The 15,778-nt window shown below is 42.1% G+C and overlaps 1 protein-coding gene across 1 annotated transcript in view; it reads left to right on the top strand.

Annotated features, from left to right (window-relative positions):
* The window catches only part of LOC147882748 (villin-4-like), a 35,052-nt gene extending 21,363 nt beyond the window's left edge, over nt 1–13,689 (top strand). The window contains exons 8-23 of the mRNA XM_087400273.1: nt 2,508–2,670; nt 2,755–2,905; nt 3,005–3,102; nt 3,192–3,347; nt 3,525–3,593; nt 8,211–8,279; nt 8,435–8,518; nt 9,077–9,205; nt 10,371–10,518; nt 10,652–10,662; nt 10,816–10,956; nt 11,067–11,192; nt 11,955–12,020; nt 12,124–12,547; nt 12,792–13,006; nt 13,142–13,689. Coding sequence (XP_087256399.1) covers nt 2,508–2,670; nt 2,755–2,905; nt 3,005–3,102; nt 3,192–3,347; nt 3,525–3,593; nt 8,211–8,279; nt 8,435–8,518; nt 9,077–9,205; nt 10,371–10,518; nt 10,652–10,662; nt 10,816–10,956; nt 11,067–11,192; nt 11,955–12,020; nt 12,124–12,547; nt 12,792–13,006; nt 13,142–13,255 — 2,164 coding nt within the window. The 3' untranslated portion in view covers nt 13,256–13,689. The remainder of the gene's footprint in view (nt 1–2,507; nt 2,671–2,754; nt 2,906–3,004; nt 3,103–3,191; nt 3,348–3,524; nt 3,594–8,210; nt 8,280–8,434; nt 8,519–9,076; nt 9,206–10,370; nt 10,519–10,651; nt 10,663–10,815; nt 10,957–11,066; nt 11,193–11,954; nt 12,021–12,123; nt 12,548–12,791; nt 13,007–13,141) is intronic.
* The last annotated feature ends 2,089 nt before the right edge of the window (nt 13,690–15,778 follow it).

Below are 15,778 nucleotides of genomic sequence, written 5' to 3'. Positions count from 1 at the left end.
CAAATTATTCATCTAAATCGTATGGTTTCCTTATGTTACAAAGAAAAGGGCCATTTAAGAAAGGAATTTCTTAGGAACTGCTTGAGAAATTTAAAATTGAGGGATATTTATTATTGAGTCATGAAACTTCGAGAAAGCAAAGCAAGAAAAGATATGTTTTACTGGGAGCTCTCCTAAGAAGCCAAAACTGGGAATTGGTACCTCAAATAAACCGGCGCAAGCTTCTCTATTGAAACTCGGCCAAACTCTCCTTAGCAGGTCGCGCCTTAGTGGCAAACCAGGTCCTTCTTGCCACGGCTTGGTATATTGCCTCCTGTTGGTGCTTTCACAGAGGTTGCATTGGGCAGCTCCGACGGTTGGTACGGAACTTCCTTTGGGCAGGTTCAAATGGCACGAGGAACACTAGGGCCCGAGTAGCTTGGCAGACAGTGTGAATCATGTCGCAGGCACTAGGAGGCTTGGGTGTCATTGATCGAGAGATGCAGAGCAGGGCCCTTTTGGGCAAGCTGGTGGTTCGTGGCCTCACCCCAGGTGCAGAGCCTTGGAAGCTCCTCTTACAGTGAGGGCTTCTGAGGAACACCCCACGCACTGGGGGACATTGGCAGCCTTCACATCGATGGATCTTCTCAGAGGCCCCCCTTACGGGGAAGGGCTCCCCCCTAATGAGGAGTCTTCACAGGGTATGGCAGAGATTGGTAGGGGGTCTCATCCCTGCTCCGCCCAGATGCAGAGAGGAGTTTGAGCGCCAACCCCTTATGTGGCACCTAGAGATCAGAGATTAGGAGGGCCGTATGCTCGAACATCGGACTCACATTGGTTGGGCACAATGGGACAGTGGTCCAAAAGGGTCCTTTGACCGTTGGAGCAGACTACCTATGGAGACAGAGGCGAGGCTTGATGCCCTAGCACATCTGCGAGGGGTAGGGCAGGGCAGCGGATGGGCGAGATTGACTTAGCCATTTTGGAGTTCTGGTGGGAGGACTTCACGTTTGGAGAGACAGCAAATGGTTGGGGCAGTTTTTCCATACTGGTGTTGCCTTGAGGATGTTGATGCAGCGCGGCAGCACGCACCCTGGCTTCTTCCGTGTAGGACCTAGAGGCCTACTTCAGCCACTCACTGAGAGTGACTCCGAGATGGATGGGAGTCTTGATGGGATACACTAGCAGATGATCAGAGTAGTGGGCCGTTCAGGGAAGGAGTGGCACATTGACCCTCCCAGTATTTCAGAGCAGGATGCCTCTAGATGGCGCCTTTGGCTATGGGAGGGTAGACCCCTGAGGGAGATCCAGTGGGATCCGGGAGAGTGGTTCTGGCCCTCCAGGAGCGGCCTAGCTGAGTAGGTGGATGAGGTGCCCTTCTTTTCCTATACCACATGGATTGGCAGGAGGCTTCAGATGGACTCGTTGAGGTGGACCCCTTCGAGGGAGAGACATTGGGTGACCCAGAGAGTGCCCCGGGATGTGCGCTCCAAGTTCTGGACGCGGTTGTGGTCCAGCTTCTGGCCGAGGAAGATCTCTTACTTCTTCTGGTTGGCCGCCCACAGAGGCTTGCCCATCGGACCGTGGTTGGAGCAGATGCGAATGGATGGGCAGTGCCATTGTTGCTCCAATGGTGCCTTGGGCCCTATCTCGCATTGCCCGTGGAGTTGTCGTAGCGCAGCGAGGATCTGGATGGGAGTCCTCAAGATCATGACACGTATGCAGAGTCTTCATAGAGACTACACCTGGGGGATGGTGGCTTGGTTGACAGAGGGAGGACACGGGTTTTAGATTAATGAGATCTCCCAAGCGTACCAGATACAGGGTCAGAGCATCCAAAGGATCGCACTCCACGAGGCAGTCCCCCCTGACAGTCTAGCTTCTCCTCCTCCTAAGGAGGACAGTGGCTGGAAGGTGGTAGCCAGCATCACGGCTTGGAGCATTTGGGTGGCTCGTTGCAGTCTTGTGATGGGTGAGCACCAGGTTCCACTCGCGGCTACCCTAGTTGCTATATGGCAGGATATCATTTACACTCTACGGTCCACTTGGGAGCGCAGAACTCCAGGCTCTAGGGCGACTATCGAGAGGCGTGCTTGTTTATGCAAGGCTTGGCCTGCAGGTGTTTTCTACATTTTACTCCGCGAGGGATTCACTGGCTGTATAGTCCCCCCACTTGGTTGTTAGCCCCAGTTCCAGAGATCCCCTATGCAGTGAGCTGGGTTTCTCTGGAACAGGCCGGTTTTTCTTTCAGCCTTTTCCAGTTTTTTCCATACTCAGCACCTTCGGGGCTGTCGTCTTGTATGAAAATCTTTCAAGCATTAATAGAAGGTTCCTTTCTTTGAAAAAAAAATTAAAAAAATAAACATCATGAAAAGCAAGCACATGCGTTACAAGCCATATGTTCTTGTTTTATTCTTCAGTGCTGTATGCTGATACTTAGTGTGCAATCATTAAGAGGTTCTTTTGGTAGTCTTTCGATACTTTCCTGAGTTGGACTTGTTGGTTGGATGGGTGGATTTTTGGTGTAGTATCCTGGAAGGGCATGCCAAAAAAGTGGAAGCGTCAACTTTAAAGAGGGAGATTCTGAGTGCGAACAAGTGCTATATAATTGACTTTGGTACTGAATTATTCACATGGGTGGGTCGGGATACATCACTTGAAGAAAGGAAAGCTACAATCTTGGTGGCAGAGGTGAGGGATCCAACATCTTTCAAACTCTTTCAGGTGGGTTTGTGAATAAAACATTAGAATTGAGGCCTAAACTTTTGAAAACAGGAATTGATTGGAGAGCGCAAAAATCCTCATGGAACTCATCTGACATGCACAATTGAGGGTTTTGAGCCTAGAGAGTTCAAATCAAAGTTCAAATTCTGGCCAGTTAGTGCTGCAATACCGATCTCCGAAGATGGAAGAGGAAAGGTTGCAGGTTGGTACTGTTTTTTTTAAAAAGGCAAGCATTTGGATTTTGGTCTCTCAATGAATAAAAACTAATTTGCAATATTCTGTTGGTTTGCAATTTGTGCAGTTTTACTAAAACAGAAAGGTTTCAATGTCAAAGGGCTATTGAAGGCAGCTCCAGTGAAGGAACAGTCACCACTATTTAACAATGCTGGGAAGATTCAGGTTTTACTTTTTCCTGGGAAAAGCCTTTATACATGCCTTTGAAACTGAAATTGAAAATTCAATATTGATTATTCCTCCGACTTTTCCAGGTGTGGTATTTGAATGGCAGCTTGAAAGAGTGTGTGCCATCAAGCGATTGTGGGAAATTCTACAATAGCTATTGCTATATTATATTGTATACATATCAAGGAGATCAGAAAGAAGAGTATTTTTTGTGCTCTTGGTTGGGGCGTCAGAGTTCCATGGTATGTAAGGTTTTCAGGCGCAATGTCTTGTAGGTGCCTGCTGCACCTCGTCTGATAGTCCAAGGTTTTCTGTAGGAGCTATTGAACTGAGTGACAGATTCCAAGAGAGGACTTGTTTACAGATTCATCCGTATCTAGACTCAGAGATTTTATAAGAATGCATAATGCTTTTGGCAGGAGACCAGAGCGTCATGTGCACAGAACATCACTGAAATTGCTAGCTCATTGCAAGAAAATGCAGTTGAGGTAATTTTTGTTGTTGTTCTGGCACATTTTTTATTTTTAGTCGCACAGGTGAAAGTGTACAAACAATCTTTTTCCGTGCTCTTGCAATAATTTATTTTATCCATGTTTGCTTCACAGCTATAGAGAAATGTTGCTTGATTTTTTAACATCACGTTTGAATACTTGAAAAGCTATATTTTGAAGCATAGGGGCAGTGTGTTCTTCCATTTACATTCTCTTGAATCATAAACAGTACTCTTGAAAACAGTGAAATGTAGGGGAGAGTATTGTCATTCTAAAATAGGATTTGTACTTGTCTCGGGATCTTCTTTTTCTCTTGCTGTGCCGCAGCTCAGGCATCCTTGAAGGAGAGTAGCCTCTTAATATGCATTGGAGGTCATTAACACAACTACATTTCCTGAGCAGGTCCAATGGGCTGATTGTGGAAGAGACACTGGAAGAAGTTTTGGAAGCCTTGGGAATATGTTCTTGGATGATATGGGTTGTCGCTCCATGATGCATTGAAATGAGTCTATGTGCAAAATACACACAGCATTTTCAGTGCAAAAAGTCTTGTAAATCTAATCATTTTCCAAAAGATTTCAATATAAGACAAGTAGATAGAGGAATATATCATAAGAGTATGCTTCTCTTTCTCTCTCTCTCTCTCTCTCTCTCTCTCACTTTTTTTTTTGTGAAACCAGTAACTATAAATTTAACATGAAATAAATGTACATGACATTAGACTCCAAAAGAGAGCCTAATGGAAGAACTCAAAAACAGTGAGAAAACACTTCAAGGCTAGTAGCATCCAAGTCCCTCGCAGCAGAACTATCATATAAAGATTGCTTGAGGGACATTCTGAAGAAAGCATATGCCTGAGGAAACTGTTGTCCCATCCTCAAATGCAATCTCTGTGTCCAAATAGTCCATAGTACCCAAAAACGAGCCCAGTGAAAGAAAAGGAGGAATGGAGACATCTGAGATGAGAAGCATCCAAACATCCAGAATAGTTTCCCGAATCTGATAGAGGGAAACCGAAGCTGTAGCAAATGAGAGACATGAGTGATCAATATCCGAGAGTGCGGGCAAGACCATAACAAATGGGGAATTGTCTCACGGTGATGAGAGCAACGGGGGCAGGAAGAGGAAGCAATACGAGGTGCTTCCAATTTCACCCCAATGGAAAAAGCTCCCACTATACATCTCCAAAAGAAAAGCCTCTGTTTCAATGGCAATTTAGCTTTCCAAAATTTTTTGAGTTTTGATTGCCACCAAGATGAAGGCCTATCCAAATTCCAAAGAGTGTTGGCATTCTCTCTCTCTCTCTCACACACACACACACACTTTTTTTTTGTGAGAAGAAAGCTTTTATTTCAATATAATAATTACATTCATAGCTGCTTCAAAAAAACGAAGTAGCTACTACTCAAGAAAAGATCTCAGTATAGGCTGTATACACATCCTGATCAATCAAACGAGTCTGAAAACAATCGTAGAATGATTGTTGCAGAGATCGTTTGAAAAAAAGAAAGGATGAAAATAGTGGATCACCAAAGACTCTATGATTTCTATCCATCCATAAAGTCCATAGGGTCCAATATCGCACCCATATAAAAAATAAATCAAAATCCTGTCTCTGGGGATGAAATCCAAACAACCAGAAAAATCTGCCAAAAGTAACAGTAGGAAATCGCTGTTGAAGCCTCTATCTGATGAGAGCAATGAAATCAGAAGTGTTTGGACAGGACCAAAAGATGTGGAGCACTGATTCAGTAGAGTGCGAGCATCTGTGACAAACAGCTGAAGCAATATGTCCACACACACACACACACACACACACACACACACACATACACACTTTTTTTTGGGTGAAATCTTTGGTTGATTATATTACATGAGTAGCAACCTCAAAATAAGGTGCTACAATTACATCAACTGAAAATTTCAGTACACACACACACACCATCCTGGCATCATTCCGAGCTGCATACATGGTCTCCAAAATATCCCATGCTGCCTTTGAGGTCTTACACGACCGGATATGTGGAATGATGAATCTTTTCACTGAAAGAGAAATACACGACAAAGCTAAAGCATCACGTGAATCCCATCTCTTTTGCTCTGGAGTGGTAGGTATAACTGCACCAATAACTTGTGCTGCAGCTGTACCCTGTGCATGACCTCTGCCTCCTCCTTGTTGGGGAGGGGTATTAGGTGCCACATTTGCTGGCCGGAACTCATCACCACTTACATAGTCCCACAAATTACGAGAAATCAGAATATTGCGTACCATAAAACTCTAGAGGGAGTAGTTGGTACCATCTAGCTTGTCCTCTTGTGAGAGACCACTGAAACCGAAATCATTCTGATTTTGCTGGGCCATGTCTGAGAAAGAAAATACAGCAAATGAAAATCTGAATTCCCTTGTTGGGAATGGAGTGCACAAATCCCAAAAAAACACAGCCAAACACTGGCTAAAAATGCAACTCAAATCTCTGTAATGTCTCTATCAGAAATCTGCTAGAGCATGCAATCTCTCCCAAAACCTGCCAAAAGCGCTTCAAAGCACTCACAGAAAGGTAGTGTGAACTGAAACCTGTCAAATTGCTCTCCCAACACAAAAGCCCCAATTTGTGGCTTGAAATTGCAACCAAAAAGGGGCAAATTTACTAAAAGCCCCAAATCTGCAATTTTTGAACAAAAGCCCCAAATTTGGAGTTGAAATTGAGCCAAATTTCACCCAAATAGCTAATCTCCTGCAAAAGCCCCAATTTCTTGGCCAATCTTTGCAAATTGCTTGCAATGTGTGCCAAAAAATGGACAAAAGCCCCAAGCTTCAAATTGAAATTGAGCACAACTTGGGGCAGTTTGACAAAAGCCCCAAATTTAACAAAATGCCCAATTCACAGAATGTGCTCAAATCTGTCCAAAAATCTGCCTAGCCAAACAATGGCTCCCTGCAAACAAAATTCTGCCAGACGACCAACACACACACAAAAAAAAATAAAAGAAAATTTGCATTAAGAAGACATTACATTCATAGCTGTCCTAGAGTGGGACATCTACTACTCAAAATTCAAGCAGTAATAAAAACTTCCAACTGGGCCTGAGGAAGGTCTCCAAGGGAATGAGCATCCTGTAGAGACCGAAGTAAAGAAGCTTGAAAGTATGGAAAGACATTCACTAAAGAGTGCTCATACAGTTGAATGGTATGGGCACGATAGAATGACCAAAGAGCGCAATATCGACACCAGGAGAAGAAACAACCAAAACTGCTCCGCACAGGGAATGGAGAGAAAATGAGCTTGAAGCCTTGTCATCAATCTGAAAAGATATCCGTCTCTTGAGAATGAGAACAAGTGGGGAAAGCCGAAGAACCAATGCGCCTGAAGAAAGATCCCATTGGTAAAGCCCCAACCAAACATTGCCATAGGAAGACTCTTTGCTTGAGAGGTAGTTTACTGCTCTAGATACACTGAAGAGAAGTTCTCCTCCAAGAAAGGGACTTATTCAAACGCCAAAAGTGATTTCCATGGTCCTAAATCCAAGGCCATGGAAGCAATAAGTGATATGCCTTCTTGGCAGAAAGATCTACAAGTGAAAAGGAAGAGTAACTTGGACTCTCATGTTGATCAAACCACAAATCCAATAAGGGGAGAGTAGAAAATAGACGAGGGACAGGCTGAAGAGGTTGCAACGAGGTAGTAATAATATGCCAAATAGATTTGTGATGCAGCCCTAAGCAATATTGTCTGCTGGCCTGTCGAAAGGAAAGTGTGTAACCCTGATCATCCACAACATCTGCCACTATAGAAACTCCCAATCGAGCCCTGCGAGGCTGTAAGTGAGCTAAGACCCGATTCCAGTGAAGACTCTGCAATTGAAGTGTGTTTCTAGGATCTGGAGGTCTACCAGACCAGTGGACATAATTCAGAAGCTGCTGTCATTCTTGAATCAATTGAGAAGAGAACGGACAACCCGGAATACGACCAAAAAAGTGACCAAAAATGACATCAGAAATAGCTGGGACCCAATGGCTAAAAGCATCCGTACATCGAGAGGTGAGTAAACAAGACAAATGAGGGTCCATGGCTGACGCTGCTCCAAAAAGGTGGGCAAGAGTAGCCTTGCGGGCGAGCAGGATTGTGAAGATCAAGAATGTTCAAAACCCCATGAAGCCTGGGCAAAATGACTAATTTCTTTTGAGAAGACGGAGAGCCTTACGATCATGCTTGGTGCGCCAAAAGCATTCCAGAACCTTAGTGATAAACTTTTGAATATCCCGTGAAGACCAGAGAATAAGGGGCAAAGAAAATATGAGAATGGACTGAACAATTTGAAGGTGGCCAAGTAGATGGCTTCCAATAATCTAACTTTGCGGAACAACTTTTGCAACACCCAGAGTCTCTCTTGTGGTAGAGAAATATGCCATCCAATACACACTTTTTTTTAAAACACGCACACATGCGCTCGCGCACACACTCATCCAGTAAAAAGAAATAAAGATTCATTACTGTCTGCAAGAGACCAACACATAATCAGAAGGGAGGTGTCTAGCGCACCTCTATAATATGGAGAGAGAGAGAGAGAGAGAGAGAGAGAGAGAGAGAATCTGCCATAACAACAGAATGACAGGTTCGCGTTTTTGAAGGCAAGGAGCCCACTCAGTTTCTTTCACTTTTTGATAAGATCTACACCATAAGGGTAAGATGTTAATCGAGTTTTCAAAATTACTGAAGAATCTCATACTTCTCAGCTGACAATAACAAACATTTCTGACTGAAAGTCTCCATCTTCAGTTTTTCTTTCCTGTTGCAATTAGCTGAAAGGAGGTTTGTGAGCTGTAATGGTATGCCCAGGGCGATGAAAATGATAGTGCAGTGAGATTGTTTCAAGTACGACACTCTGGTCCTCACAACTGGCAGGCCATTCAAGTGGATTCGGTAAACATGGATACCTTTTTCCTTAAGGCTATACTTGTCTTACATATTCTCTGACATAATTAAGCTTTATTGCGTACTCAGAAAATAGAAACCATGTCCTTTTACTTATATGTATGTTAAAAGGAAGTTGGCCTTGTGATACTAAGGAGGCTGCAAAAAAATGAGGTTTTCTAGATGAGATGCCAAGGAATCAAAGATTACGGTTTATTAAGAGCTATTGGTTTTTCTGATTAATGGAAGCGATTGATAAATGACATTGAAAACAAATGTGTTACTGTAAATCTTTAAATAAGTAAGATTTTGGATATTCATTATATTTCCAAATGTACATTCAATGGTGTGAGCAATTATTAAATCCAGATATCAAAAGATAATTCTCAGGGCAAGGAAGTTTTCTTGCCTTTGAGAATTTAAAATCCTCTTCCACTGAAACTTGATAGCTAAACCAAGTGTACTTAGCACTTTATATGGTTGAGGTGCACAAATGTGTCATTTTTTTGGCCAATGGAGAAAGTCATTTATTCATTGGAGCTACTTGGTAACTGTCTTCATGTGCAGGTGGCAACATCTTTGAACTCTTCAGGTTGTTTTTTCTTACAAGTGGAAAATAGTTTTTTCACATGGTATGGTAAGTTCAGTACCTTGGAGGAACAAGAAGCAACTGAAAACATGGTGCACTATTTCGAGGTAGAGTCCTCTACAGAAGTTCTGCAGTTTGACTTTTTTGGCAAGCTTTGTGTAGCAAAGAATTGCCTGCTTGCAAATGTCAATCAAGCCACATTATTCAGGCACTTTGTCTGCAAGACTATTCATAGCTATTTACTATGGTCCTTAATACTAATTTTCAATGAAAACATCTGTTTCCCAGACTGGAACTTATTATTATCCCATATAGCTTTTGTTTGTATTTTTTTAAAAATCATTTTGTAAGATTGGATATATTCTAGTCTTATGACGGTATATATTTTTTTGTACAAAGTCTTCAGGTGAATGTATATGAGCCTCTGATCATATCACGAGCAAAAACCTGTACATTGTTAATGTGTTAGAGATGAAACACAAATGCAATCCATCATAAAAATTCAAACTCCCATCGTGCTGTGCACCTTCTTTATGAACCTCTATTGCTTAGTTTTCTAAGGCTGAAAGGGGAGAGCTGTGAGCATCTGATGAAGTCGTGGGCCTGTGTGGGAAATTCATGATATCAATAGACCTTTCAATAAAGGGTACAATTTAAAGCGGTGATGAGCCCTGGCCAAAGAAGGGTTATGTGTTTAGAGCCATACGAAATCAATTTGAAGGACCTGGGGGAATAAGTAGTAGTAGAAATATTGAAATATGACATGGCAAGTATTACCCAGATGGTAAATATAATCCATTTCTTACAGTTTTTGCTACCCAGACCCTGTAACACCTAAAATTAGGTGACATACTTCTCCAGAAGGTAACTTTGATCCAATTCATACCATTCGGAATGACCCAGACCTACCTTACAAGTAGTCCTCTGATAACCAATATAGTACTGATTTGCTGTAATAAGTTGTCCCACAGCCCGTGGCAGACTGGTCTTTGTATATCCATGAATTCAGATCGCTATATGTAACTGCATTTCAAAAGGATCTTTTTAAACAGTGGTATCTGGGTGTGTTTGAATCTTGGAGTACAGGGGTTCTCTTGGCATGCTGATTGGTCTTAAGCTAGGAAAGATGAGGTCCTTATTTCTGTGGATATTGTGTATATTCTTGTCCACCTTGTACATTGGTGCCATATTCATGGTGCATTTTCTTTTGGAAATAAAGTAAAGTTTGTGCTTACTTGATATCGTTTTGAGACAAAATTGTTGCTCTGTCAGCCTGCTGCATCATCAACTACTTTGAGAGAGGGATCTGAATCGGATCTCTTCTGGGATGCATTAGGTGGAAAAAAGGTTCACTCCAGTCATCAGGAACCACGACAGAGTGCTAAAGACCCTCAATTGTTTTCCTGCAGTTTGGAAAAAGGTAATCTTTCTTAAGTCGTCGTTGAAACTTGATCACATAAATGTTTCAGGTCAGTCTTCTGCTTTCTCAAAAGTTGCTGACTCTTGAGCTCTCTTGATACATATGACATTGATGGGTTGATGATGGTGCACAGGTCAATTGAAGGTAAGGACATGTAGAGATTTTAAAACACCTCATTACCTTCTAGAAGATCTCAAACAAAGCATCAATTGTGGATGTAAAAATATAATATTTCTCACATGATCTCACGGTTAATGCAATTTTTTGTAGTTGATGTTTCTGGCATGTTTGTCACAGGTGACAGAGGTGTTCAATTTTTCCCAAGACAGTTTATTAGGTGATGAAATCATGATATTGGACTGCTATACTGATGTCTTCATTTGGGTCGGTCAAAGTGTGAGTGCCAAGTACAAACTTAAGGCATTTGAAATTGGACAGGTAATTCCGTTTACCTTAGTTGCTATACAGACACCACCTTGACCATAAGCCTTTTATCATGATTTGTATGGAATAAGTTTTACTACTGTTATGTCTTGTGAATTTCACAGAAATACCTTGAACAAGCTGCTGCATATGAAGGCATTTCCTTGGAGACTCCATTATACAAGATAATTGAAGGAAGTGAACCCTTATTTTTCAAGACGCTCTTTTCGTGGGACTCTACCAAAGTTCTGGTAAATTCATGGTTTCATCATAAGACTGTTTCTGAAAGCCTTAATTACTACTCAGCTACTTGTTCGCTCAATTATTCAGATTTTATAAGGCACAGCAGATCCAATGAAGGAGACACTCTGATTTGCTGTTCCACAGTGATCCCATACTTGTGCTGCCAAAGGAGTTGTAAATGTGATGCCAGATAGGACAGGTCTGGTAGAAATATTAGAAATGACCTTTATGTCCACCTGTTTCAAGGAGAATATAGGTGCAGGGGGAATAGGTGTCGATCTTGCTATGTTCGCAGTTTGGTATTTTGCTGGAGGTGGATATTTCATTCGGTACATTGACTTGTTCTTCCCATGCCAGTTGTTTGCTACTTTCGACCATTATGCATCATCCTGAATATAGCTTTAAAGAGTGGCAGTGGTGAAATGACGCCAATATTATTGATTGCTCTGTACACAAGTGTTGCAAGACAGATCACAAGTAGTAATGCTTGATAATTACTGCTACGGGAACAGGATTAACAAGCATTAATCATTTATGCATGTCAGGTTGCAGTTTAAGAGGGATTTGTGTCTATCTCGCACTCCGTAGTAAAGCTAGCATATTTTTTTGTTTTTTGTTTTTTTGTCTTTTTGTAAAGCTAGCATATTACACACACTGAATTGTAAGATGTCCCTGATAGAGGTTTAATCTTGCTTGGGATGCGAGAATACAAATGCTGACAATGTGAGTGTCTAGTTTCTTCCCTCATGCAAGATTGTTCATGGCTGCAGCATCATCTTGATCCTTTCCAGAGGAAGGTTTTATCATTAAAAGGACTACCGGTACAGGCTGTGGAGGTGAGCCAAACATGTTTGCTATTACTTAGTTGTTGTCGAACAAATTATGCCCGCCTGTTATGTGTCTCTTTATAGAATCGTCTTCAAAGTATGTTATGGACAGGTTACGAGGTCACGAAGGCGTTCACCTGTGTCGGAAAGTAGAAAGGAAGCCTTCTCTGTGGTAGACAAGAGTCGATTCAGTCGAAATTTAACCTTTAAACCTGAACGTTCCCCAGAGAAGACTACAGTGCCAAGAAGCAAACCAGGCAATGGTCGTTCACCTGGTAGATCAGCAGCTGTGTCTGCATTGTCTTCAATGTTTGAATTTCAGAATGGTGGAGATGCACCCCCAAACACACCCATTGTGAAGTTGTCTGCATTGAGGACCAGGGAACCAATTCGAGAGTCTCCCTCTGCAACATCTTCTATGACTCCTTCGCCAAGAACTCCAAGACCAGTTGCATCTCCAAGGTCGCCTGCAATAGCTGCATTGGCTTCTGTCTTTGAATCATACAGTGATAAGAGGCTTGATTTTGCATGGCCAGGTAAGATTTTTTTGCAAGGAAAGCTTTCTTTAGTCTTTTCAAATGCGATTTAACTCTGTTGAGCTTCCGCCCTTGCAAGATATCACAGGGGCTAGCATTTTCCATATATCGTGATGTGAAAAGTGTGGAAACTACACGGTTTCCATACTTGATAGAAGCCTTTTCCTTGGGGAAGAAAAAGAAACTGCACTTCACGCACGACAATACATTGGGTTTCTCACTTTGGTTTTGGTTGTTCAATCAGGTGTGAAGTCTAGAAGTGAAGAGAAAGCAAGCAGGGAATTTGATGCGTTCAGCTTTAGCACCACAAAGTTAGTTGAGGAAGAAAAAGTGGCACCAAATTCTTTTGAAGTTTCTGGAGTTGTAAATGAGGCAAATGGAGATAAAACCTACCCATATGAGCAGTTGAAAGTGTCCTCTCCAAATCCAGCTGCTCATTTTGACAGCTCGAGGAGAGAGGTAACATGAATCCTTCCCTTCTATAAGTTAAACTCAGTCAGTTATTCTATTTTCTAGAGAGGTCAAGTCCAAATTATCCACAATTCGGGATAATTCTTTTTTGTTAATGGAGTCAAGTTGTGCTTATGCTTGCAGGCCTATTTATCAAGCGAAGAATTTCAAGAGACATTTCACATGGACAAAGAAACATTTTACAAACTTCCAAAATGGAAGCAAGACAAGTATAAAATATTGGCAGACCTGTTTTGATGCAGCCATGAATAGCTCTTATTTTGTTGTCAGCTTTGAATGTCTGGTATTCATACCATGAATCCGTAATTGTGGATAGAGATGAAGAGTCAAACTGTGCATAGCCAAAGTCTCCCTTCTTGAGTTTGAAAATCATAACATAAATATACAGGCTAGATACACTTCATATGATTTTCCCCATAGTTGTAAGAATGTTTTTGAAGATACCACACAAAAATTCTTTTGATAGTCTCAGAATGTCTGTGAAATTGCACAGGCATTTTTCAGTATTGTCACAGGTTGTAATCAAATGTACAAGCATAGGTACACGGACATCATATTTCCAAAGGATTGTAAGTTTGGTCTTGCTAGAAGGCATGAGAAATTTATTAGTCATGTTTGTAAAATTTTTTTTTTCTATATTACCATTCAGATGATTGATTGTGCTTTAAAATAATGCTGGAAAAGCTTCATGCTCTCCCTTTTTGGGATTTGATGTACAACCTACTTAGTTTGTCCCAAAGATCTTTTTCAAGGCAATGAATTTAGCTGGACTCAAGGCACCAAACCTTAAATAGAATATGTTAATAGAATATTCTCATCTCATTGCCTTCCCTTTGTATGTATGTACAAACACATACACACAACAACACACGTCTGTGTGTGTGTATATGTATCGCTCTCTCTCTCTCTCTCTCTCTCTCTCTCTCTCTCTCTCCAGCCTGACGCATTCTTCCATTTTGTCGCTCATCTCCATAGAGTCAGAGAGTTTGGTACCACGACATCCAAATGGTAGAGATTGCCATGGCTAGATTTGACTTCATCTTTGGCATTGGAGGCAGACGGGATCAAAGGAGTTGGTACACTTGGACATGTAGATGGTTTGCGGGCTTGGGATTACAGATGGACAAATTGCCACCATTTCAGTATAGCCTTGAGGTTCCATCCATTCTGCTCGTGTTCCAAGAGGTGAACCAAGTTATAGGACTCTACTGATCTTTCGGTTAACACTCAGCATCTACAAAGATCATTGCTTATGGATCTCAGAGGAGGGGTGCACTATGTGGACGACATCATTGTCTATTCAGTAGCGGTTTTGGCCCACTCAGAGAGTTCTTGGCACATCTTGATGAGCAGCGTGTGGCCTTGTTCCTTCTTGAGGCCTAAAGGAGGCCTAAAGACGTAGAGATCAGCTCATGTGAGCGTAGAGGATAGCACATGATGGACTGGTAGAGTCCAGTTAGAGCATGATTACGATTTTTTTCTTTGGTGACTCGAGTCAGGGACAATAAGGGACCAGACATAGCAGAGTACACAACTCGACACATCCACATGAGAACTACAGACATATCCTCTCTTTTCAACTTGTGCAGACAAACCGCTAGAGTCACATTGGCACCAGTCAAGTGGCGGCCTGCCTCAGAGACTAGAGAGGAGGAGGAGGGACCTGGACAGGCCAATCATTAGCAGCAGTGATCCATCACTGGTTTTCTTTCACGACACTAGCGTTGACTAGACCCAAAGCCACCGTCAGACGAGTTCCTCTTGTCTCTCCTCAATCGTCTGGTGGAGTTGGTCCTCGACAACATACATAGGCCCAACCTCTCAAACGGATTGTTGATCAATTGGTAATGGCCAGGGGCTGGTTTCCTTCTCTCGCATGACATCACAATGTATCTATATTTTTCTCGTTAGACTTCAGCCTTGGGTATGGGTGCCTGTTTAGTGGTTGTATCTTTAGCTTTCATTGTATCTGCTTTTTTTGTATTAGAGATCCTTCGGTCGTTCGTAGACGTTAATGCTCTCTCTCTCTCTATATATATATATACACACACACACTCACACACCCCCCCCCCCCCCTTTCACTAATGCTTGCATGCATGACTACCATTGTGGGACGATACATGTTTGCATGGTATGCCAGCCTATTCTTTGTGTGCTATCGGAGAAAATGAGAGCCTGTAAAGGGACAACAAACACTCTCGAATTACTAACACTACTGGTTGCCATTTCTCAAGAACTGAAGGAGAGGAAAGTCACGAGATGATAAAGTTCCATTACATAAGCGGGCAAACACATCTCGTTAGCAAGATTACAAATAGGCACTCGTCTACGTGAGAGCATAAGCTCTGTGTTTATGTCACTCAGTGTGAGAGCTTTATAACTCTGAACATGATCAATTGAAACCATCCTCGACATCTCTTTTCTTTCAATGTAAGAGTGCTAGCTTGCCACACGCTCCATATACTGACGCTACTGGTTGCAATTTCTCAAGAACAGAAGAAGGGAAAAGTCGAGAGATGATAAGTTCCATAATATTAGCAGGCAAACACAGATGGTAGCGAAAATTACAAAAAGACACGTAGCTATGTGAGAGCATAAGCTGTGTGTGTGTGAGACTCCGTTTGAGGGCATTAGAACTTGGTAAATATGATTAATAGAAACCATTCTTGACCTCTCTCCTCTTTTTTTTTAAACGTAATCCTCCTCTCTCTATAAGCATGATATCCTCTCACCCATCCCCCTCCCAACCCTCCGCCTCCT

This window comes from Dipteris shenzhenensis, chromosome 29, assembly GCF_047967505.1.
Source record: "Dipteris shenzhenensis isolate YYH24624 ecotype China chromosome 29, Dip_SZ_1.0, whole genome shotgun sequence".
Taxonomy (NCBI): domain Eukaryota; kingdom Viridiplantae; phylum Streptophyta; class Polypodiopsida; order Gleicheniales; family Dipteridaceae; genus Dipteris; species Dipteris shenzhenensis.
Note: the sequence above shows the minus strand (reverse complement) of the source record. Positions and strands in the feature narration are given on the sequence as shown.